The sequence below is a fragment of the Gymnoscopelus microlampas genome (genome assembly GCF_963454915.1).
Source record: "Gymnoscopelus microlampas genome assembly, chromosome: 15".
Taxonomy (NCBI): domain Eukaryota; kingdom Metazoa; phylum Chordata; class Actinopteri; order Myctophiformes; family Myctophidae; genus Gymnoscopelus; species Gymnoscopelus microlampas.
Window position 1 is genome coordinate 41,098,475 of NC_139952.1, and position 17,969 is coordinate 41,116,443.

Here is a 17,969-nt window from a genome sequence, read left to right on the forward strand (position 1 = left end):
CGTCACTTTTCGTCACTACCGAAACGGAAACAAAAATTCACAAAAAAATCACTACCAATCAGCTTTAAATTGCCTGAAACGTGCTCCTAACAGGTTTTTGGGGGAACAATTTTTTTTCTGTTTTCGTCACTCGTCACTTTTCGTCACTACCGAAACGAAAAAAAAAAATCACAAAAAAATCACTACCAATCAGCTTTAAATTGCCTGAAACGTGCTCCTAACAGGTTTTTGGGGGAACATTTTTTTTTCTCGTTTCGTTAGCGTCACTACCGAAACGGGAAAAAAAATTCACAAAAAAATCACTACCAATCAGCTTTAAATTGCCTGAAACGTGCTCCTAACAGGTTTTTGGGGGAACATTTTTTTTCTGATTTAGTCACTCGTCACTTTTCGTCACTACCGAAACGGAAAAAAAAATTCACAAAAAAATCACTACCAATCAGCTTTAAATTGCCTGAAACGTGCTCCTAACAGGTTTTTGGGGGAACAATTTTTTTTCTGTTTTCGTCACTCGTCACTTTTCGTCACTACCGAAACGGAAAAAAAGAATCACAAAAAAATCACTACCAATCAGCTTTAAATTGCCTGAAACGTGCTCCTAACAGGTTTTTGGGGGAACATTTTTTTTCTGATTTAGTCACTCGTCACTTTTCGTCACTACCGAAACGGAAAAAAAAATTCACAAAAAAATCACTACCAATCAGCTTTAAATAGCCTGAAACGTGCTCCTAACAGGTTTTTGGGGGAACAATTTTTTTTCTGTTTTCGTCACTCGTTTCGTTAGCGTCACTACCGAAACGGGGAAAAAAAATCACAAAAAAATCACTACCAATCAGCTTTAAATTGCCTGAAACGTGCTCCTAACAGGTTTTTGGGGGAATATTTTTTTTCTGATTTAGTCACTCGTCACTTTTCGTCACTACCGAAACGAAAAAAAAAAATCACAAAAAAATCACTACCAATCAGCTTTAAATTGCCTGAAACGTGCTCCTAACAGGTTTTTGGGGGAACAATTTTTTTTCTGTTTTCGTCACTCGTCACTTTTCGTCACTACCGAAACGGAAAAAAAGAATCACAAAAAAATCACTACCAATCAGCTTTAAATTGCCTGAAACGTGCTCCTAACAGGTTTTTGGGGGAACATTTTTTTTCTGATTTAGTCACTCGTCACTTTTCGTCACTACCGAAACGGAAAAAAAAATTCACAAAAAAATCACTACCAATCAGCTTTAAATTGCCTGAAACGTGCTCCTAACAGGTTTTTGGGGGAACAATTTTTTTTCTGTTTTCGTCACTCGTCACTTTTCGTCACTACCGAAACGAAAAAAAAAAATCACAAAAAAATCACTACCAATCAGCTTTAAATTGCCTGAAACGTGCTCCTAACAGCATTTTTTTTTCTCGTTTCGTTAGCGTCACTACCGAAACGGGAAAAAAAATTCACAAAAAAATCACTACCAATCAGCTTTAAATTGCCTGAAACGTGCTCCTAACAGGTTTTTGGGGGAACATTTTTTTTCTGATTTAGTCACTCGTCACTTTTCGTCACTACCGAAACGGAAAAAAAAATTCACAAAAAAATCACTACCAATCAGCTTTAAATTGCCTGAAACGTGCTCCTAACAGGTTTTTGGGGGAACAATTTTTTTTCTGTTTTCGTCACTCGTCACTTTTCGTCACTACCGAAACGGAAAAAAAGAATCACAAAAAAATCACTACCAATCAGCTTTAAATTGCCTGAAACGTGCTCCTAACAGGTTTTTGGGGGAACATTTTTTTTCTGATTTAGTCACTCGTCACTTTTCGTCACTACCGAAACGGAAAAAAAAATTCACAAAAAAATCACTACCAATCAGCTTTAAATTGCCTGAAACGTGCTCCTAACAGGTTTTTGGGGGAACAATTTTTTTTCTGTTTTCGTCACTCGTCACTTTTCGTCACTACCGAAACGAAAAAAAAAAATCACAAAAAAATCACTACCAATCAGCTTTAAATTGCCTGAAACGTGCTCCTAACAGGTTTTTGGGGGAACAATTTTTTTTCTCGTTTCGTTAGCGTCACTACCGAAACGGGAAAAAAAAATCACAAAAAAATCACTACCAATCAGCTTTAAATTGCCTGAAACGTGCTCCTAACAGGTTTTTGGGGAACAATGTTTTTTCTGTTTTCGTCACTCGTCACTTTTCGTCACTACCGAAACGGAAAAAAGAAATCACAAAAAAATCACTACCAATCAGCTTTAAATTGCCTGAAACGTGCTCCTAACAGGTTTTTGGGGGAACAATTTTTTTTTCTGTTTTCGTCACTCGTCACTTTTCGTCACTACCGAAACGGAAAAGAAAATTCACAAAAAAATCACTACCAATCAGCTTTAAATTGCCTGAAACGTGCTCCTAACAGGTTTTTGGGGGAACAATTTTTTTTCTGTTTTCGTCACTCGTCACTTTTCGTCACTACCGAAACGGAAAAAAAAAATCACAAAAAAATCACTACCAATCAGCTTTAAATTGCCTGAAACGTGCTCCTAACAGGTTTTTGGGGGAACATTTTTTTTTCTGATTTAGTCACTCGTCACTTTTCGTCACTACCGAAACGGAAAAAAAAATTCACAAAAAAATCACTACCAATCAGCTTTAAATTGCATGAAACGTGCTCCTAGCAGGTTTTTGGGGGAACAATTTTTTTTCTCGTTTCGTTAGCGTCACTACCGAAACGGGGAAAAAAAATCACAAAAAAATCACTACCAATCAGCTTTAAATTGCCTGAAACGTGCTCCTAACAGGTTTTTGGGGGAACAATTTTTTTTCTGTTTTCGTCACTCGTCACTTTTCGTCACTACCGAAACGGGAAAAAAAATCACAAAAAAATCACTACCAATCAGCTTTAAATTGCCTGAAACGTGCTCCTAACAGGTTTTTGGGGGAACAATTTTTTTTCCGTTTTCGTCACTCGTCACTTTTCGTCACTACCACAACGGAAAAAAAAAATCACAAAAAAATCACTACCAATCAGCTTTAAATTGCCTGAAACGTGCTCCTAACAGGTTTTTGGGGGAACAATTTTTTTTCTGTTTTCGTCACTCGTCACTTTTCGTCACTACCGAAACGGGAAAAAAATTCACAAAAAAATCACTACCAATCAGCTTTAAATTGCCTGAAACGTGCTCCTAACAGGTTTTTGGGGGAACATTTTTTTTTCCGTTTTCGTCACTCGTCACTTTTCGTCACTACCGAAACGGAAAAAAAAATTCACAAAAAAATCACTACCAATCAGCTTTAAATTGCCTGAAACGTGCTCCTAATAGGTTTTTGAAGGAACATTTTTTTTTTCGTTTTCGTCACTCGTCACTTTTCGTCAATACCGAAACGGAAAAAAAAAATCACTACCAATCAGCTTTAAATTGCCTGAAACGTGCTCCTAACAGGTTTTTGGGGGAACATTTTTTTTTCCGTTTTCGTCACTCGTCACTTTTCGTCACTACCGAAACGGGAAAAAAAATCACAAAAAAATCACTACCAATCAGCTTTAAATTGCCTGAAACGTGCTCCTAATAGGTTTTTGAAGGAACATTTTTTTTTCCGTTTTCGTCACTCGTCACTTTTCGTCAATACCTAAACGGAAAAAAAAAATCACAAAAAAATCACTACCAATCAGCTTTAAATTGCCTGAAACGTGCTCCTAACAGGTTTTTGGGGGAACAATTTTTTTTCCGTTTTCGTCACTCGTCACTTTTCGTCACTACCGAAACGGAAAAAAAAATTCACAAAAAAATCACTACCAATCAGCTTTAAATTGCCTTAAACGTGCTCCTAACAGGATTTTGGGGGAACAATTTTTTTCTGTTTTCGTCACTCGTCACTTTTCGTCACTACCGAAACGGAAAAAAAAAATCACAAAAAAATCACTACCAATCAGCTTTAAATTGCCTGAAACGTGCTCCTAACAGGTTTTTGGGGGAACAATTTTTTCTTCGTTTCGTTAGCGTCACTACCGAAACGGGAAAAAAAATTCACAAAAAAATCACTACCAATCAGCTTTAAATTGCCTGAAACGTGCTCCTAACAGGTTTTTGGGGGAACATTTTTTTTTCTGTTTTCGTCACTCGTCACTTTTCGTCACTACCGAAACGGAAAAAAAAAATCACAAAAAAATCACTACCAATCAGCTTTAAATTGCCTGAAACGTGCTCCTAACAGGTTTTTGGGGGAACAATTTTTTTTTCGTTTCGTTAGCGTCACTACCGAAACGGAAAAAAAAAATCACAAAAAAGTCACCACCAATCAGCTTTAAATAGCCTGAAACGTGCTCCTAACAGGTTTTTGGGGGAACAATTTCTTTTCTGTTTTCGTCACTCGTCACTTTTCGTCACTACCGAAACGGAAAAGAAAATTCACAAAAAAGTCACTACCAATCAGCTTTAAATTGCCTGAAACGTACTCCTAACAGGTTTTTGGGGGAACAATCTTTTTTTCTGTTTTCGTCACTCGTCACTTTTCGTCACTACCGAAACGAAAAAAAAAAAATCACAAAAAAATCACTACCAATCAGCTTTAAATTGCCTGAAACGTGCTCCTAACAGGTTTTTGGGGGAACAATCTTTTTTCTGTTTTCGTCACTCGTCACTTTTCGTCACTACCAAAACGGAAAAAAAAAATCACAAAAAAATCACTACCAATCAGCTTTAAATTGCCTGAAACGTGCTCCTAACAGGTTTTTGGGGGAACAATTTTTTTTCTGTTTTCGTCACTCGTCACTTTTCGTCACTACCGAAACGGGAAAAAAAAATCACAAAAAAATCACTACCAATCAGCTTTAAATTGCCTGAAACGTGCTCCTAACAGGTTTTTGGGGGAACAATTTTTTTTCCGTTTTCGTCACTCGTCACTTTTCGTCACTACCGAAACGGAAAAAAAAATTCACAAAAAAATCACTACCAATCAGCTTTAAATTGCCTGAAACGTGCTCCTAATAGGTTTTTGAAGGAACAATTTTTTTTCCGTTTTCGTCACTCGTCACTTTTCGTCAATACCGAAACGGAAAAAAAAAATCACTACCAATCAGCTTTAAATTGCCTGAAACGTGCTCCTAACAGGTTTTTGGGGGAACATTTTTTTTTCCGTTTTCGTCACTCGTCACTTTTCGTCACTACCGAAACGGGAAAAAAAATCACAAAAAAATCACTACCAATCAGCTTTAAATTGCCTGAAACGTGCTCCTAATAGGTTTTTGAAGGAACATTTTTTTTTCCGTTTTCGTCACTCGTCACTTTTCGTCAATACCTAAACGGAAAAAAAAAATCACAAAAAAATCACTACCAATCAGCTTTAAATTGCCTGAAACGTGCTCCTAACAGGTTTTTGGGGGAACAATTTTTTTTCCGTTTTCGTCACTCGTCACTTTTCGTCACTACCGAAACGGGAAAAAAAATTCACAAAAAAATCACCACCAATCAGCTTTAAATTGCCTGAAACGTGCTCCTAACAGGTTTTTGGGGGAACATTTTTTTTTTCTGTTTTCGTCACTCGTCACTTTTCGTCACTACCGAAACGGAAAAAAAAAATCACAAAAAAATCACTACCAATCAGCTTTAAATTGCCTGAAACGTGCTCCTAACAGGTTTTTGGGGGAACATTTTTTTTCTCGTTTCGTTAGCGTCACTACCGAAACGGAAAAAAAAAATCACAAAAAAGTCACCACCAATCAGCTTTAAATAGCCTGAAACGTGCTCCTAACAGGTTTTTGGGGGAACAATTTATTTTCTGTTTTCGTCACTCGTCACTTTTCGTCACTACCGAAACGGAAAAGAAAATTCACAAAAAAGTCACTACCAATCAGCTTTAAATTGCCTGAAACGTACTCCTAACAGGTTTTTGGGGGAACAATCTTTTTTCTGTTTTCGTCACTCGTCACTTTTCGTCACTACCGAAACGAAAAAAAAAAATCACAAAAAAATCACTACCAATCAGCTTTAAATTGCCTGAAACGTGCTCCTAACAGGTTTTTGGGGGAACAATTTTTTTTCTGTTTTCGTCACTCGTCACTTTTCGTCACTACCGAAACGGAAACAAAAATTCACAAAAAAATCACTACCAATCAGCTTTAAATTGCCTGAAACGTGCTCCTAACAGGTTTTTGGGGGAACAATTTTTTTTCTGTTTTCGTCACTCGTCACTTTTCGTCACTACCGAAACGGGAAAAAAAAAATCACAAAAAAATCACTACCAATCAGCTTTAAATTGCCTGAAACGTGCTCCTAACAGGTTTTTGGGGGAACAATTTTTTTTCTGTTTTCGTCACTCGTCACTTTTCGTCACTACCGAAACGGAAAAAAAAAATCACAAAAAAATCACTACCAATCAGCTTTAAATTGCCTGAAACGTGCTCCTAACAGGTTTTTGGGGGAACATTTTTTTTTTCGTTTCGTTAGCGTCACTACCGAAACGGAAAAAAAAAATCACAAAAAAGTCACCACCAATCAGCTTTAAATAGCCTGAAACGTGCTCCTAACAGGTTTTTGGGGGAACAATTTATTTTCTGTTTTCGTCACTCGTCACTTTTCGTCACTACCGAAACGGAAAAGAAAATTCACAAAAAAGTCACTACCAATCAGCTTTAAATTGCCTGAAACGTGCTCCTAACAGGTTTTTGGGGGAACAATTTATTTTCTGTTTTCGTCACTCGTCACTTTTCGTCACTACCGAAACGGAAAAGAAAATTCACAAAAAAGTCACTACCAATCAGCTTTAAATTGCCTGAAACGTACTCCTAACAGGTTTTTGGGGGAACAATCTTTTTTCTGTTTTCGTCACTTTTCGTCACTACCGAAACGAAAAAAAAAAATCACAAAAAAATCACTACCAATCAGCTTTAAATTGCCTGAAACGTGCTCCTAACAGGTTTTTGGGGGAACAATTTTTTTTCTGTTTTCGTCACTCGTCACTTTTCGTCACTACCGAAACGGAAACAAAAATTCACAAAAAAATCACTACCAATCAGCTTTAAATTGCCTGAAACGTGCTCCTAACAGGTTTTTGGGGGAACATTTTTTTTTCTGTTTTCGTCACTCGTCACTTTTCGTCACTACCGAAACGGGAAAAAAAAAATCACAAAAAAATCACTACCAATCAGCTTTAAATTGCCTGAAACGTGCTCCTAACAGGTTTTTGGGGGAACAATTTTTTTTCTGTTTTCGTCACTCGTCACTTTTCGTCACTACCGAAACGGAAAAAAAAAATCACAAAAAAATCACTACCAATCAGCTTTAAATTGCCTGAAACGTGCTCCTAACAGGTTTTTGGGGGAACATTTTTTTTTTCGTTTCGTTAGCGTCACTACCGAAACGGAAAAAAAAAAATCACAAAAAAGTCACCACCAATCAGCTTTAAATGGCCTGAAACGTGCTCCTAACAGGTTTTTGGGGGAACAATTTATTTTCTGTTTTCGTCACTCGTCACTTTTCGTCACTACCGAAACGGAAAAGAAAATTCACAAAAAAGTCACTACCAATCAGCTTTAAATTGCCTGAAACGTACTCCTAACAGGTTTTTGGGGGAACAATCTTTTTTCTGTTTTCGTCACTCGTCACTTTTCGTCACTACCGAAACGAAAAAAAAAAATCACAAAAAAATCACTACCAATCAGCTTTAAATTGCCTGAAACGTGCTCCTAACAGGTTTTTGGGGGAACAATTTTTTTTCTGTTTTCGTCACTCGTCACTTTTCGTCACTACCGAAACGGAAACAAAAATTCACAAAAAAATCACTACCAATCAGCTTTAAATTGCCTGAAACGTGCTCCTAACAGGTTTTTGGGGGAACAATTTTTTTTCTGTTTTCGTCACTCGTCACTTTTCGTCACTACCGAAACGGGAAAAAAAAAATCACAAAAAAATCACTACCAATCAGCTTTAAATTGCCTGAAACGTGCTCCTAACAGGTTTTTGGGGGAACAATTTTTTTTCTGTTTTCGTCACTCGTCACTTTTCGTCACTACCGAAACGGGAAAAAAAAATCACAAAAAAGTCACCACCAATCAACTTTAAATTGCCTGAAACGTGCTCTTAACAGGTTTTTGGGGGAACAATTGTTTTTTCTGAAAGAAACACATGGCCAGAGAAAAGCAGTATGGTCATTAAATCTTTAATGTAAACAGCAGTTTGAGGGGCTTTGAAAAAACCTAAAGACAAACATCTGAAGGCATTAAATAGGGAGGGGAAAAAATATATATATACGAAATCATACTATAGAAACATCCATGATCTGCTTTTAAATTATAAGAAAGAAAAAGAGAGAAAACAATATATAAACCTTCAATTTTGTGGCCATATAATCCGGAACACACAAAAAAAAAAAAACAGTTTCCCTTTACCTCTATAATACTGACTACTCAGCAGTTGGCAGTATCACAATAAAATAAAAAATAAAACACTCAATTCCATTTTTCAAATGACAAGCGAACAAAAAAAATACAAAAAAAGGAGAACAAAAAGAAAGCTCAAATATTGCTTTGGAATGTCGTGTACAGCAGTCAATACGAGGGGAGATAATCATAATGGGGAATAGAGTGTGTGTGTGTGTGTGTGTGTGTGTGTGTGTGTGTGTGTGTGTGTGTGTGTGTGTGTGTGTGTGTGTGCGTGTGCGTGTGTGTGTGTGTGGGTGTGTTAGGGTGACGTTTCTACAGGTTTTGTTTAGTTTTTTTTGGCAAAGCCAGTGTGTGTGTACGTATGCGTGTACAATAACGCACAAAGCAGCTGTGTGCGACAATAATATCAACATTAAGGAGAAACAGCAGGAAAAGGCAGTTTCCCTGTTTGTTACAGCAGTGGTTTCCAAAAAAGTGGGGTCTTCTCTTAACCATTTTAACCATTATTTTATACTTTGGCTATTCAAAAACCGGGAACATTTTGTGCCAAGTCTTCGAATACATATCTTTTTAAAGCAAACATTTTAATGAAAAAGTTTGAGAACTACTGTATTACAGTGCCTGATCGTCTTAGAGGTGGACACACTTATTTTAACAGTCTTGGGTATGTGTGGGGACGCAGCGTGGGGGACACAGCGGGACGCAGGGACCGGTACGTGTGTAGCAGAGCAGTGGTTCGCAAACGTTTTCATGTCAAGGACCCTTTAGATCGATATGTATTTGTTCGCTTTACAAATACATATACGCAAAGATTTGCACAACTTTTCACGATTTCTTCAAAAATAGCAGATCTACAAGCTCATAGCGCGGCACCGAGTGCCGCGCTATGAGCTTGTAGATCTGCTATTTTTGAATAGCCAAAGAAATCTAAAAATGACAGAGATGTGTTCCCGGATTGAATGGGTTAAACGTGGTTAAACTGATTTAGACGCTATATTAGCTACATTTGAGCCCAGATTGAAAACCACCGGTGTTTACAAAAAAAAACAAAAAAAAAGGTGTGTACTTGTACAACTGGCTCTCTCTCGAAACCACCCCTCATTTCCCTGCGTTCCTTTCGGGGAGACCATCTATAAGCTGCCGCAAAATAAGTGTGAAGACTTACAAGAAAATTGCCAGAGAGATGAAGACTTACAGTATGCATGAAATGACAATCTGCCCCCCTGCAGCAAAAAACAAAACAAAAAAACACTCCCCATTACTTCTCCACTCGCCTCCCCTCCCTCATCCCTTCCAACAGAAACAGCCTGAAGGGACTGTAATAATAAAATAAACATAAAAACAAAAAATTAGGACAGAACCAGAAAAAAGCTGAAATCAAACAGAATCTCTAAGCAGTCTATTTTATTTATTAAATTGTTTTTTTCTCTTCCCCCCCTTCTTTGTCGACCGTCAAAGCGAGCGCAACAAACAGCAGGCGAACCTCAGGCGAACGAGGAGGAGGAGGAGGAGGAGGAGCGGGTTTGGAGATCCGTGACGGCCGTACACACGATGTGGGGAAAAGAGAATGACGAAAAGACGAACGTATACACTTCCTTGGTCCCCCTCTCCCTGCCCTCCATCCAATGGCATCGGAATGACGTGGCAAAGGGGTCCGCAGCGCTGCAGCCACGCCCACGCGGCGGTCTGCCCCCCCCCCCCACTCCCCCCGAGCGCCTCGAGTGCATCCAACCTATCAAAACACTGTTTCTTAACATCCAAGTCTGGGTGGGGGGACCACCACCAGGGAGGGGGGGGGCCGGATGGACATTTTACGGGTCTGTAACTCTGAGAGCAGCACAAATGGAACCAAATGGACCCGTAAGGGTATAGCCTGGAATCCAGACGGAGGCGCTCGTTCAGCGTTTCTTTTTCTTTCTCACTTTGCTTCTCCGTCTGGCTGTCATCCTGTTTGAGCCGGATTTTCCAAAACGTCACCGATTACGCAGGCAAGTCAGGAAGTGACTGGAATTTTTTTTACATTGGAAGCCACTGGTCCCGCCTCCCCCCGCACCACAGACCAATCAGAGGCCCCGTCCTGGTCCTACCGCCCCTTGGAAATAGCATGATTTCCGGACTGAGAAGCAAAGTGAGAAAAAAACAAATCCGCTGAATGCAACGAATCAGTCTGGATTCCAGGCTTAACCACCAGGGGGCAGACCGGATGGACCCTCTACAGGTCTGTAACTCTGAGAACGTGCAAATGGAACCAAATGGACCCTTACAGGGTACGCTCTCAGAGTTAAACTAACACTGAGAATATTTTTTTTAAAGTTCAATTTGTACACTCTCAACAGTTACAGACCCGTGAAGGGTCCATTAATTTGGACCTCTGGTGGGCCCCCGGACCAAAACGTCGACAAACGGTGTATTAAAAACACCCCCCCCCCCATTTCTTTTCTTCTTTTTTTTCGGCATAAAAAAGTCTAGCGTGAAGCAAAAAGGGGGGTGAATACATCGTTTTATAACAGTTCATTTTTCAACAAAGGAGTTTTATTTTTTTCGTAACTATTCTTTTGTCATTCCAGTTCTTAATAAGAAAGATAAATTGGTCCTTGTGGAGTACAGTAGGTGACGGTGGTGGTGGTGGTGGGGTACATAAGGGGGATCGTGATTGGTCGGAGGGGGTGGGTGGTGGGAGGGGCTTTAGTTACAGTCGTAGACAAAGTCATAGTTGCTTGGCTCTTTGGGAATAGGGGGCGGGGCCTCGGGGATCTGGATGTTCTCTAGGTCTAAGAGGCGGAGCTTCATCTCCATGGAGAGCAGGGTGTCCATGTCGGACTTGGTCAGCTCGCTGGTCATCTCCTTGCCGAGGAGGGCGTTCAGACCGTCCGTCCACACACAGTACTGCAGGGAGAGAGACAGACAGGCAGGCAGACAGACAGACAGACAGACAGACAGACAGACAGACAGAACACAATGAATGTTTTGGTACACTTAACCCATTAAGAAACCGGGAACGCATCGGTGTAACCACTTCAACCATTATTTTATACTGGCTATCCAAAATAGCAGATCTACAAGCTCGTAGATCTGCTATTTTGGAAAAATCGTGAAGATGTGTGCAAATCTTTGATTATATGCAGTATTTTTGAACATTTTTGGACACAATCGGACAAATACATATAATTTTGAGTGGTCCTTGACATGAAAAAGTTTGAGAACCACTGATTATAACATACGTTTTTTTCAAAAAACAGTTAGGATTTAGAAGACATTTGTAGAACCCCAAAAGCGAAGATTTGAGTTACAAATGTTCGCTTTAAAAAAATATATATATACAAACTAAAGATTTGCACTCATTTTCACAATTAAAAAAAAAAATAACAGATGTACAAGCTCATATAGCACGGCACTCGGTGCCGTGCTATATGAGCTTGTAGATCTGCTAATTTGTTTTAATAGCCAAAGAAATCTTAAAAGACACAGATGCGTTCCCAGTCTTAATGGATTAAAATGCACATTTATCTGGGAGTACACAGAGCTGTTCAACTTAAAGCTTTCTGTCCAACATCGTCAACAAATAAAACAAAAAGTCCTTTGCGTTTATGAACGAATCAGCTGTCCCAAACACAGCTTTTCAAGAATGTGTGTTACAAAACTCTTGACTTTTCAGGATTCAAATTAAAAAGCATCAAAAGAAGCAGATCCACGAGCTCGAAACGCGTCGCTTGTGGATCTGCTAATTTTGATGCTTTTGTGTGACGCTGTAGTGTGATCAAGTAGGGCGTTAATTTACAAAAGAAAAAGTTAGAATATGGAGATAAGAGGTTACATTTCTGCCCGACAACAACGATTATGTATTGAGTGGTCTCTAGTCGTAACAATCACCTCATGCTTGTCAGGAGCGATGAAGTTTAAATACTCGTCGGACTCGTAGAGGACAGAGAAGGCCAACTCTAACACCTCCTGGAGAGAGAGAGAGAGAGAGAGAGAGAGAGAGAGAGAGAGAGAGAGAGAGAGAGAGAGAGAGAGAGAGAGAGAGAGAGAGAGAGAAGTTACATTACATTAAGGTCATCTAGCAGATGCTTTTATGCAAAGCGACTTACAATAAGTGCATTCAACATAGGTAGGCAAGGAAGCTACTAATCACCGGAAGTCTTAAGTGCATTCTCTTTTAAAAAAAAGCAACTAAGAGCATACCTAGCGCTAAGGTAAAAGTGCAATATATCAGCTACCTACTTTCTTAAACAGATAACATCATATCAATCTGCGCTGCTTGATTTTATGCCGTATCCAACGTAACACACAATGGCCCCCGATTCACTAAGCCATTTACGACCATATTTTGATCTTACCGGCATTTAAGACAATTTTCTTCATGCAAAATGTTGTCTTAAATGCCGGTAAGATCAAAATATGGTCGTAAATGTCTTAGTGAATTGTGGCCAATGTCATTTACAGCTAAACATTGCTCTCAACCGAATATTTATTCTGTTTGATCAACACTTCCCGTTGTTTGCCGAGGCGTCACGTTGCACTAGACGCACCTGGCATAAATTAACGGATTACTTTCATTACCGTAAGCAATGAAATCCTTTGTTTTGTTGTTACTTTTGGGTCAATTTACTCATTTCTTTATTTAGTAGCCATATACTGTAATAAGTGGGATAATCAATGGGGAGGGTGATTAGTTAATCACCCTGAAGAGGTTTATTTCTCAATAATGACCTGCTCCCCATTGAATATCCCTTGCACATTTACTCAAGTATCTTTTCACCTCCTGGCACCTCAAACATTTCACCTGAGTGCAATTTCAAGGGTTTTTAAGCGGGTGGAAAGTTGAGTTGAGTCGACTGAGTGAATGGGAGTTACTGCGATTTGGTTGTGTTGTGTCGTTGTGTATCGTGCACTCCATTATGCAGCTTTTCCTCAATTATTGAAAAAATAAAATAAACACATGACCACACTGTGCAAAAAAAAAGAACAAATAAACAGTAAAAAAAAAACTAAATAAATGGAGAGACGGGAGGAGAGTGCTAGGAAAAGAGACGGTTGCGGGACACATCCATCCCTGATTGATTCGACACAAACACAGCTGATGCACCACACCGTGCTAATAGAATCCTTCCCTGCCTCTCCTGTCAGCCATACATATTATTCACTTTCATCAAATCACAGGGGAGGGAAGGGGCTTCGCGTTCCCGCAGACGAAGGGGGAACGTCTGCCATGTTCGGGGAGACGGGGAGACGGAGACAAACACCTGAGGTGCTTTGAGGCGACGCTCTCCATATGGCAGAGATACCGTGCGGTACCGCCACGATAATGCACACCTGCATGCAATGTGAGAATTATTGTGCAGGCAGTATCTTGGTCCAAAACTTTTTTTAACCCATTAAGACCCGGAACGCATATGTGTGATTAAGATTTCTTTGGCTATTGAAAAATAGCAGATACACAAGCTCATAGCGCGGCACCGAGCCCTGCAACGGGCCGGGTACCCGCGGATACCCAACGGGTACCCGCGTTTGACGGGTGAAAATTGTACTTTGATAAGATCACGGGTACGGGGACGGGCGGTACTGAACTAATCGCGGGCGGGTATCATTTTATTGTGAAAATCAGTGAGCACAGTTTCCGCCCAAACAACATCACTTGTGTAACTTTACACAGCACAACTGCATGGAGCACGCTGGTCAGTTACCTTAACTCACGAAAACACATTGAACATCCTGTTAAACCTTCAAATTAAAACCATCTGACGACGCATGTGTCAGATAAACAACGACACATGTGTGCTGCGTAGATGCGTGTTCGCGCGCGTGGCTTAAGCTCGCTCCTCCGTCTTCACTTGATTTCTGTACGAACCTGACTGAATGTAGCGCTGTTGTTGAAGGCTGCTATCTTTTTCAACACACTTTTCAATAGGATTTACATTTTACTCTGCATGCAATCACGGTTCAACGGGCGGACAACGGGTCATTTATTTGACGGGCGGGCGGGTCTGGTTCGTATTTTGAAATAATCACGGGTGACGGGTCGGTCTACGGATCTGATTATTGACAGGGCGCGGGTTCTCAAAATTGGACCCGTGCAGGACTCTGCTATGAGCTTGTAGATCAGCTATTTTTTTAAATGTTTTGAAAATTTGTGCAAATCTTTGAATATACATTTTTTAAAGTGAACATTTTAACTCAAATCTTTGCTTCTGGGGATTCTACAAATGTCTTCCAAATCCTAACAGTTTTTTGAAAAAACCTATGTTGCAATAATATCAGTGGTTCTCAAACTTTTTTTCAAGTCAAGGACCCCCAAAATGATATGTATTTGGCCGCGGACCCCCATCTCAACATATTTAGTTCCCGAGACCCCAAAAGCAAAGCAGATTTGAGTTAAAAATGTATATATTCAAGATATTTTCAAGATTTTCTACAAGCTCCTAGCGCGGCACCGAGTCCGGCGCTATGAGCTTGTAGATTTGCTATTTTTTAACAGCCAAAGAAATCTAAAAATGTCACACAGATGCGTTACCGGTCTATATTCTATGATTTTTCAAAGGCAGTACAGTAAAATCGCTCTTTTTCGCTGGCAGTGAGTGACAATATTACACCATCACTCTGGCAGTCAAAGAGTTAAGGGCTCCTAAAGTTAAATTACCACTCAGGATTTTGCTCAGAGACTACTGTATATCCTCTCTCAAATACAGCAAACGTTCCCGGCTCTGCTCGGAGCCCCCATAGAGGTGACTTTGAGCGCCCCTGTAACACTTGGCTTAATGAAATCTGCCTTTTGTTTCCATTCACGGCCGTACAGCTCGAAAAAGCCGGCCCACACAGACCCCCCCCCCCACACACACACACACACACACACACCCAGGCCATTCTTCTAGATCCCGCGTTTATCGACAGAGTAATAAAGGTACAGACCCAGGGAGGAGTCACGCTCCTTTGTCTTGCGGGCTATTTATACATGATCCAATATATCAGTGTGTCAGCCTGGAGGCCCGCGGTTCAGAGGAGATCAGGAGACGAGGGGAGCAAGGAGAGGAATGGAGGGAGGGAAGGAGGACAGGGAAGGAGGAGAGGGAAGGTAGGGAAGGAAAGACATGCTTGCATACACAGAGGCAAAGGGCTTGTTCTTTCTGGTTACACTCATGTGTTACTTGGATTTTTTCTAACCCATTAAGACCTGAAAAATTCTAAATCCTAACGCTTTAAAAAAATATATATATATATATATTCAAAGATTTGCACACATTTTCACGATTTTACAAAAATAGCAGATCCACAAGCTCATAGTGCGGCACTCGGTGCCGCGCTATGAGCTTGTAGATCTGCTATTTTTGAATAGCCAAAGAAATCTACAGTGACACAGATGCGTTCCAGGTCTTAATGGTTAAGCGGTGCCCGGTCGCTTCTACACCTGACTATGTGTGTGTAATGTCCAGTAGGTGTGTAGTGACACTTTGGCCATGTTCCTTCCACACGCCTCCTGCATGGAGCCCGTGACCCGAGATGATGTCGGTTCCAATCCAGCACACACACAACACCAATGGTGTTTCGATAATGTGGATTATAAATGGTGGATATAGGACTCTATTATGAACAAACGTGTTACATCAGCAAAACGCATCGCATTCTGTTTGTGTGACGTGCATGATGCAAAGGTTTTGAAAGTGAAACTGGTCAAAGTCACTGGCCACCAGCTGTACTGTCTGTCTGTCTGTCTGTCTGTCTGCCTGCCTGCCTGCCTGCCTGCCTGCCTGCCTGTCTGTCTGTCTGTCTGTCTGTCTGTCTGTCTGTCTCCATGAGCACCTGCAGGTGATTACAACACAAACGGGACGGCAGCGCTGCACAAGCACGCACACAGGCTCTGAAACCATCTCTGTATACCTACTCTACTTCACCAATAACAACTGAAGTGCTTCCCAAGGAGCTGTGTAACTAGGAGATTTGCTAAATGTATTATCATTTTTTGTATTATCTTTTTTTTTTTTTTTTACAGATTTTAAACTACATCCCAACTTTCACAACATCTCACTTCACTGGTCATGATGATCTGTGATTGGTCTGCTTTTGAAGGGACATACATATTAATACATATACACATACAGTACATGCATACACACCCGGCCTGTACTAGATGGCTTGGGCTCTATGGTCATGCTGTAAACAACACACGCGCACACGCACACACACACACACACACACACACACACACACACACACACACACACACACACACACACACACACACACACACACACACACACACACACCAAAAGAGGAGGTAGTACCAGTTTCCCGGTAGACAGACGACCCCCCTCCCCTTTTTTGTATATATATATATATATATATATATATATATATATTTCTTTTTTTTTTTTTTCATGCTTTTTTTTGTACATAGTGGTATTTTTTCTCTGTATTTTTATGTCGATATTTCAACTGTTTGGTTGCTACTATATATGCCTATGAAATGAATACCACGGAAACAAGTCCGCAAGGACTTTTTTTGGTCGGACCTTTTAGACAAAAGTATTATAAATGTAACTGTGTTGTTTTACATTCTTTTTGCCTAATAAAAAAATCAATCAATCACACCACGTACCTTGTTCTGCTTCAAGGCTCCCTTCTCCTTCATGTGGGGACAGTCTTTTCCAGTGACCACAGCCTTGATGTCTGCCACGGGCACTGTGGGATGGACACACACACACACACACACACACACGTTTGTATTACTATACTTGAGAGTACATCAACGCTTTAGGACAGCCATTTTATGAATGTAATTTAAAAAATATATATTATTTTGCCATTTTTAACCGTAAGCCTAAAGCCGAAAAACAGCAGATCTATAAGCTCACAACGCGTCGCGCTGCGACGCGTTGTGGGCTTATAGATCGGCTGTTTTTCAGTGCATGACACTGGCGCGCAACTAAGTATAAATCATGTTTAACTCTAATTCCAATCCCTAAACCTAGCCTTCTAAATGTCTAATCCTAACCTGAATGTTTTTCTAATTGTAAAGGTATCTCTAAAAATGTTTTTTTTAACTATAAAACAACCATTTGTCTTGTGAGGACCAGGAAAACGGTCCTCACAATGTAGATTTCTTCAAATTCTACTATACTTGGTCCTCGCAAGTATAGTAATACAAGCACACACACACACACACACACACACACACACACACAGTTCTCTCTTATCAGCTCATCTCCTCACATCATCAGCAGTGGATGACGAGCGTGTCTCATGTCAGAGTTTTGCTTTTTTTCGGGTACATTTTCTTTGAAAGCCCAAAATAGGGACGAACGCCAGGCTGAAAGTGGTTAACGTCTGTCACAGTGCCCACTGATTGCCAGTGACACGCACGTTGATGTAATGCTCTGACTCAACTCCAGTGCAACACACACACACACACACACGCACACACACACACACACACACACACACACACACGCACACGCACACGCACACGCACACGCACACACACACACACACGCACACACACAGGTCACTTTCTGTAGACAATGTGAGTAATACTGCCTTCGGCAGCAGCAGTGGGGATTGTTATAGGGAATAAAAATATCCATCCATCTACCTACTATACTCTAGTCCCCCCCCCC

At 40.3% G+C, this 17,969-nt stretch overlaps 1 protein-coding gene across 1 annotated transcript in view; it reads right to left on the reverse strand.

Annotated features, from left to right (window-relative positions):
• Window positions 1-8,122: 8,122 nt before the first annotated feature.
• Window positions 8,123-17,969, reverse strand: part of elmo1 (engulfment and cell motility 1 (ced-12 homolog, C. elegans)) — a 151,109-nt gene continuing 141,262 nt past the window's right edge. Inside the window, 3 exon segments of the mRNA XM_084079644.1 lie at window positions 8,123-11,247; window positions 12,232-12,309; window positions 16,952-17,034. Coding sequence (XP_083935770.1) covers window positions 11,047-11,247; window positions 12,232-12,309; window positions 16,952-17,034 — 362 coding nt within the window. The 3' untranslated portion in view covers window positions 8,123-11,046.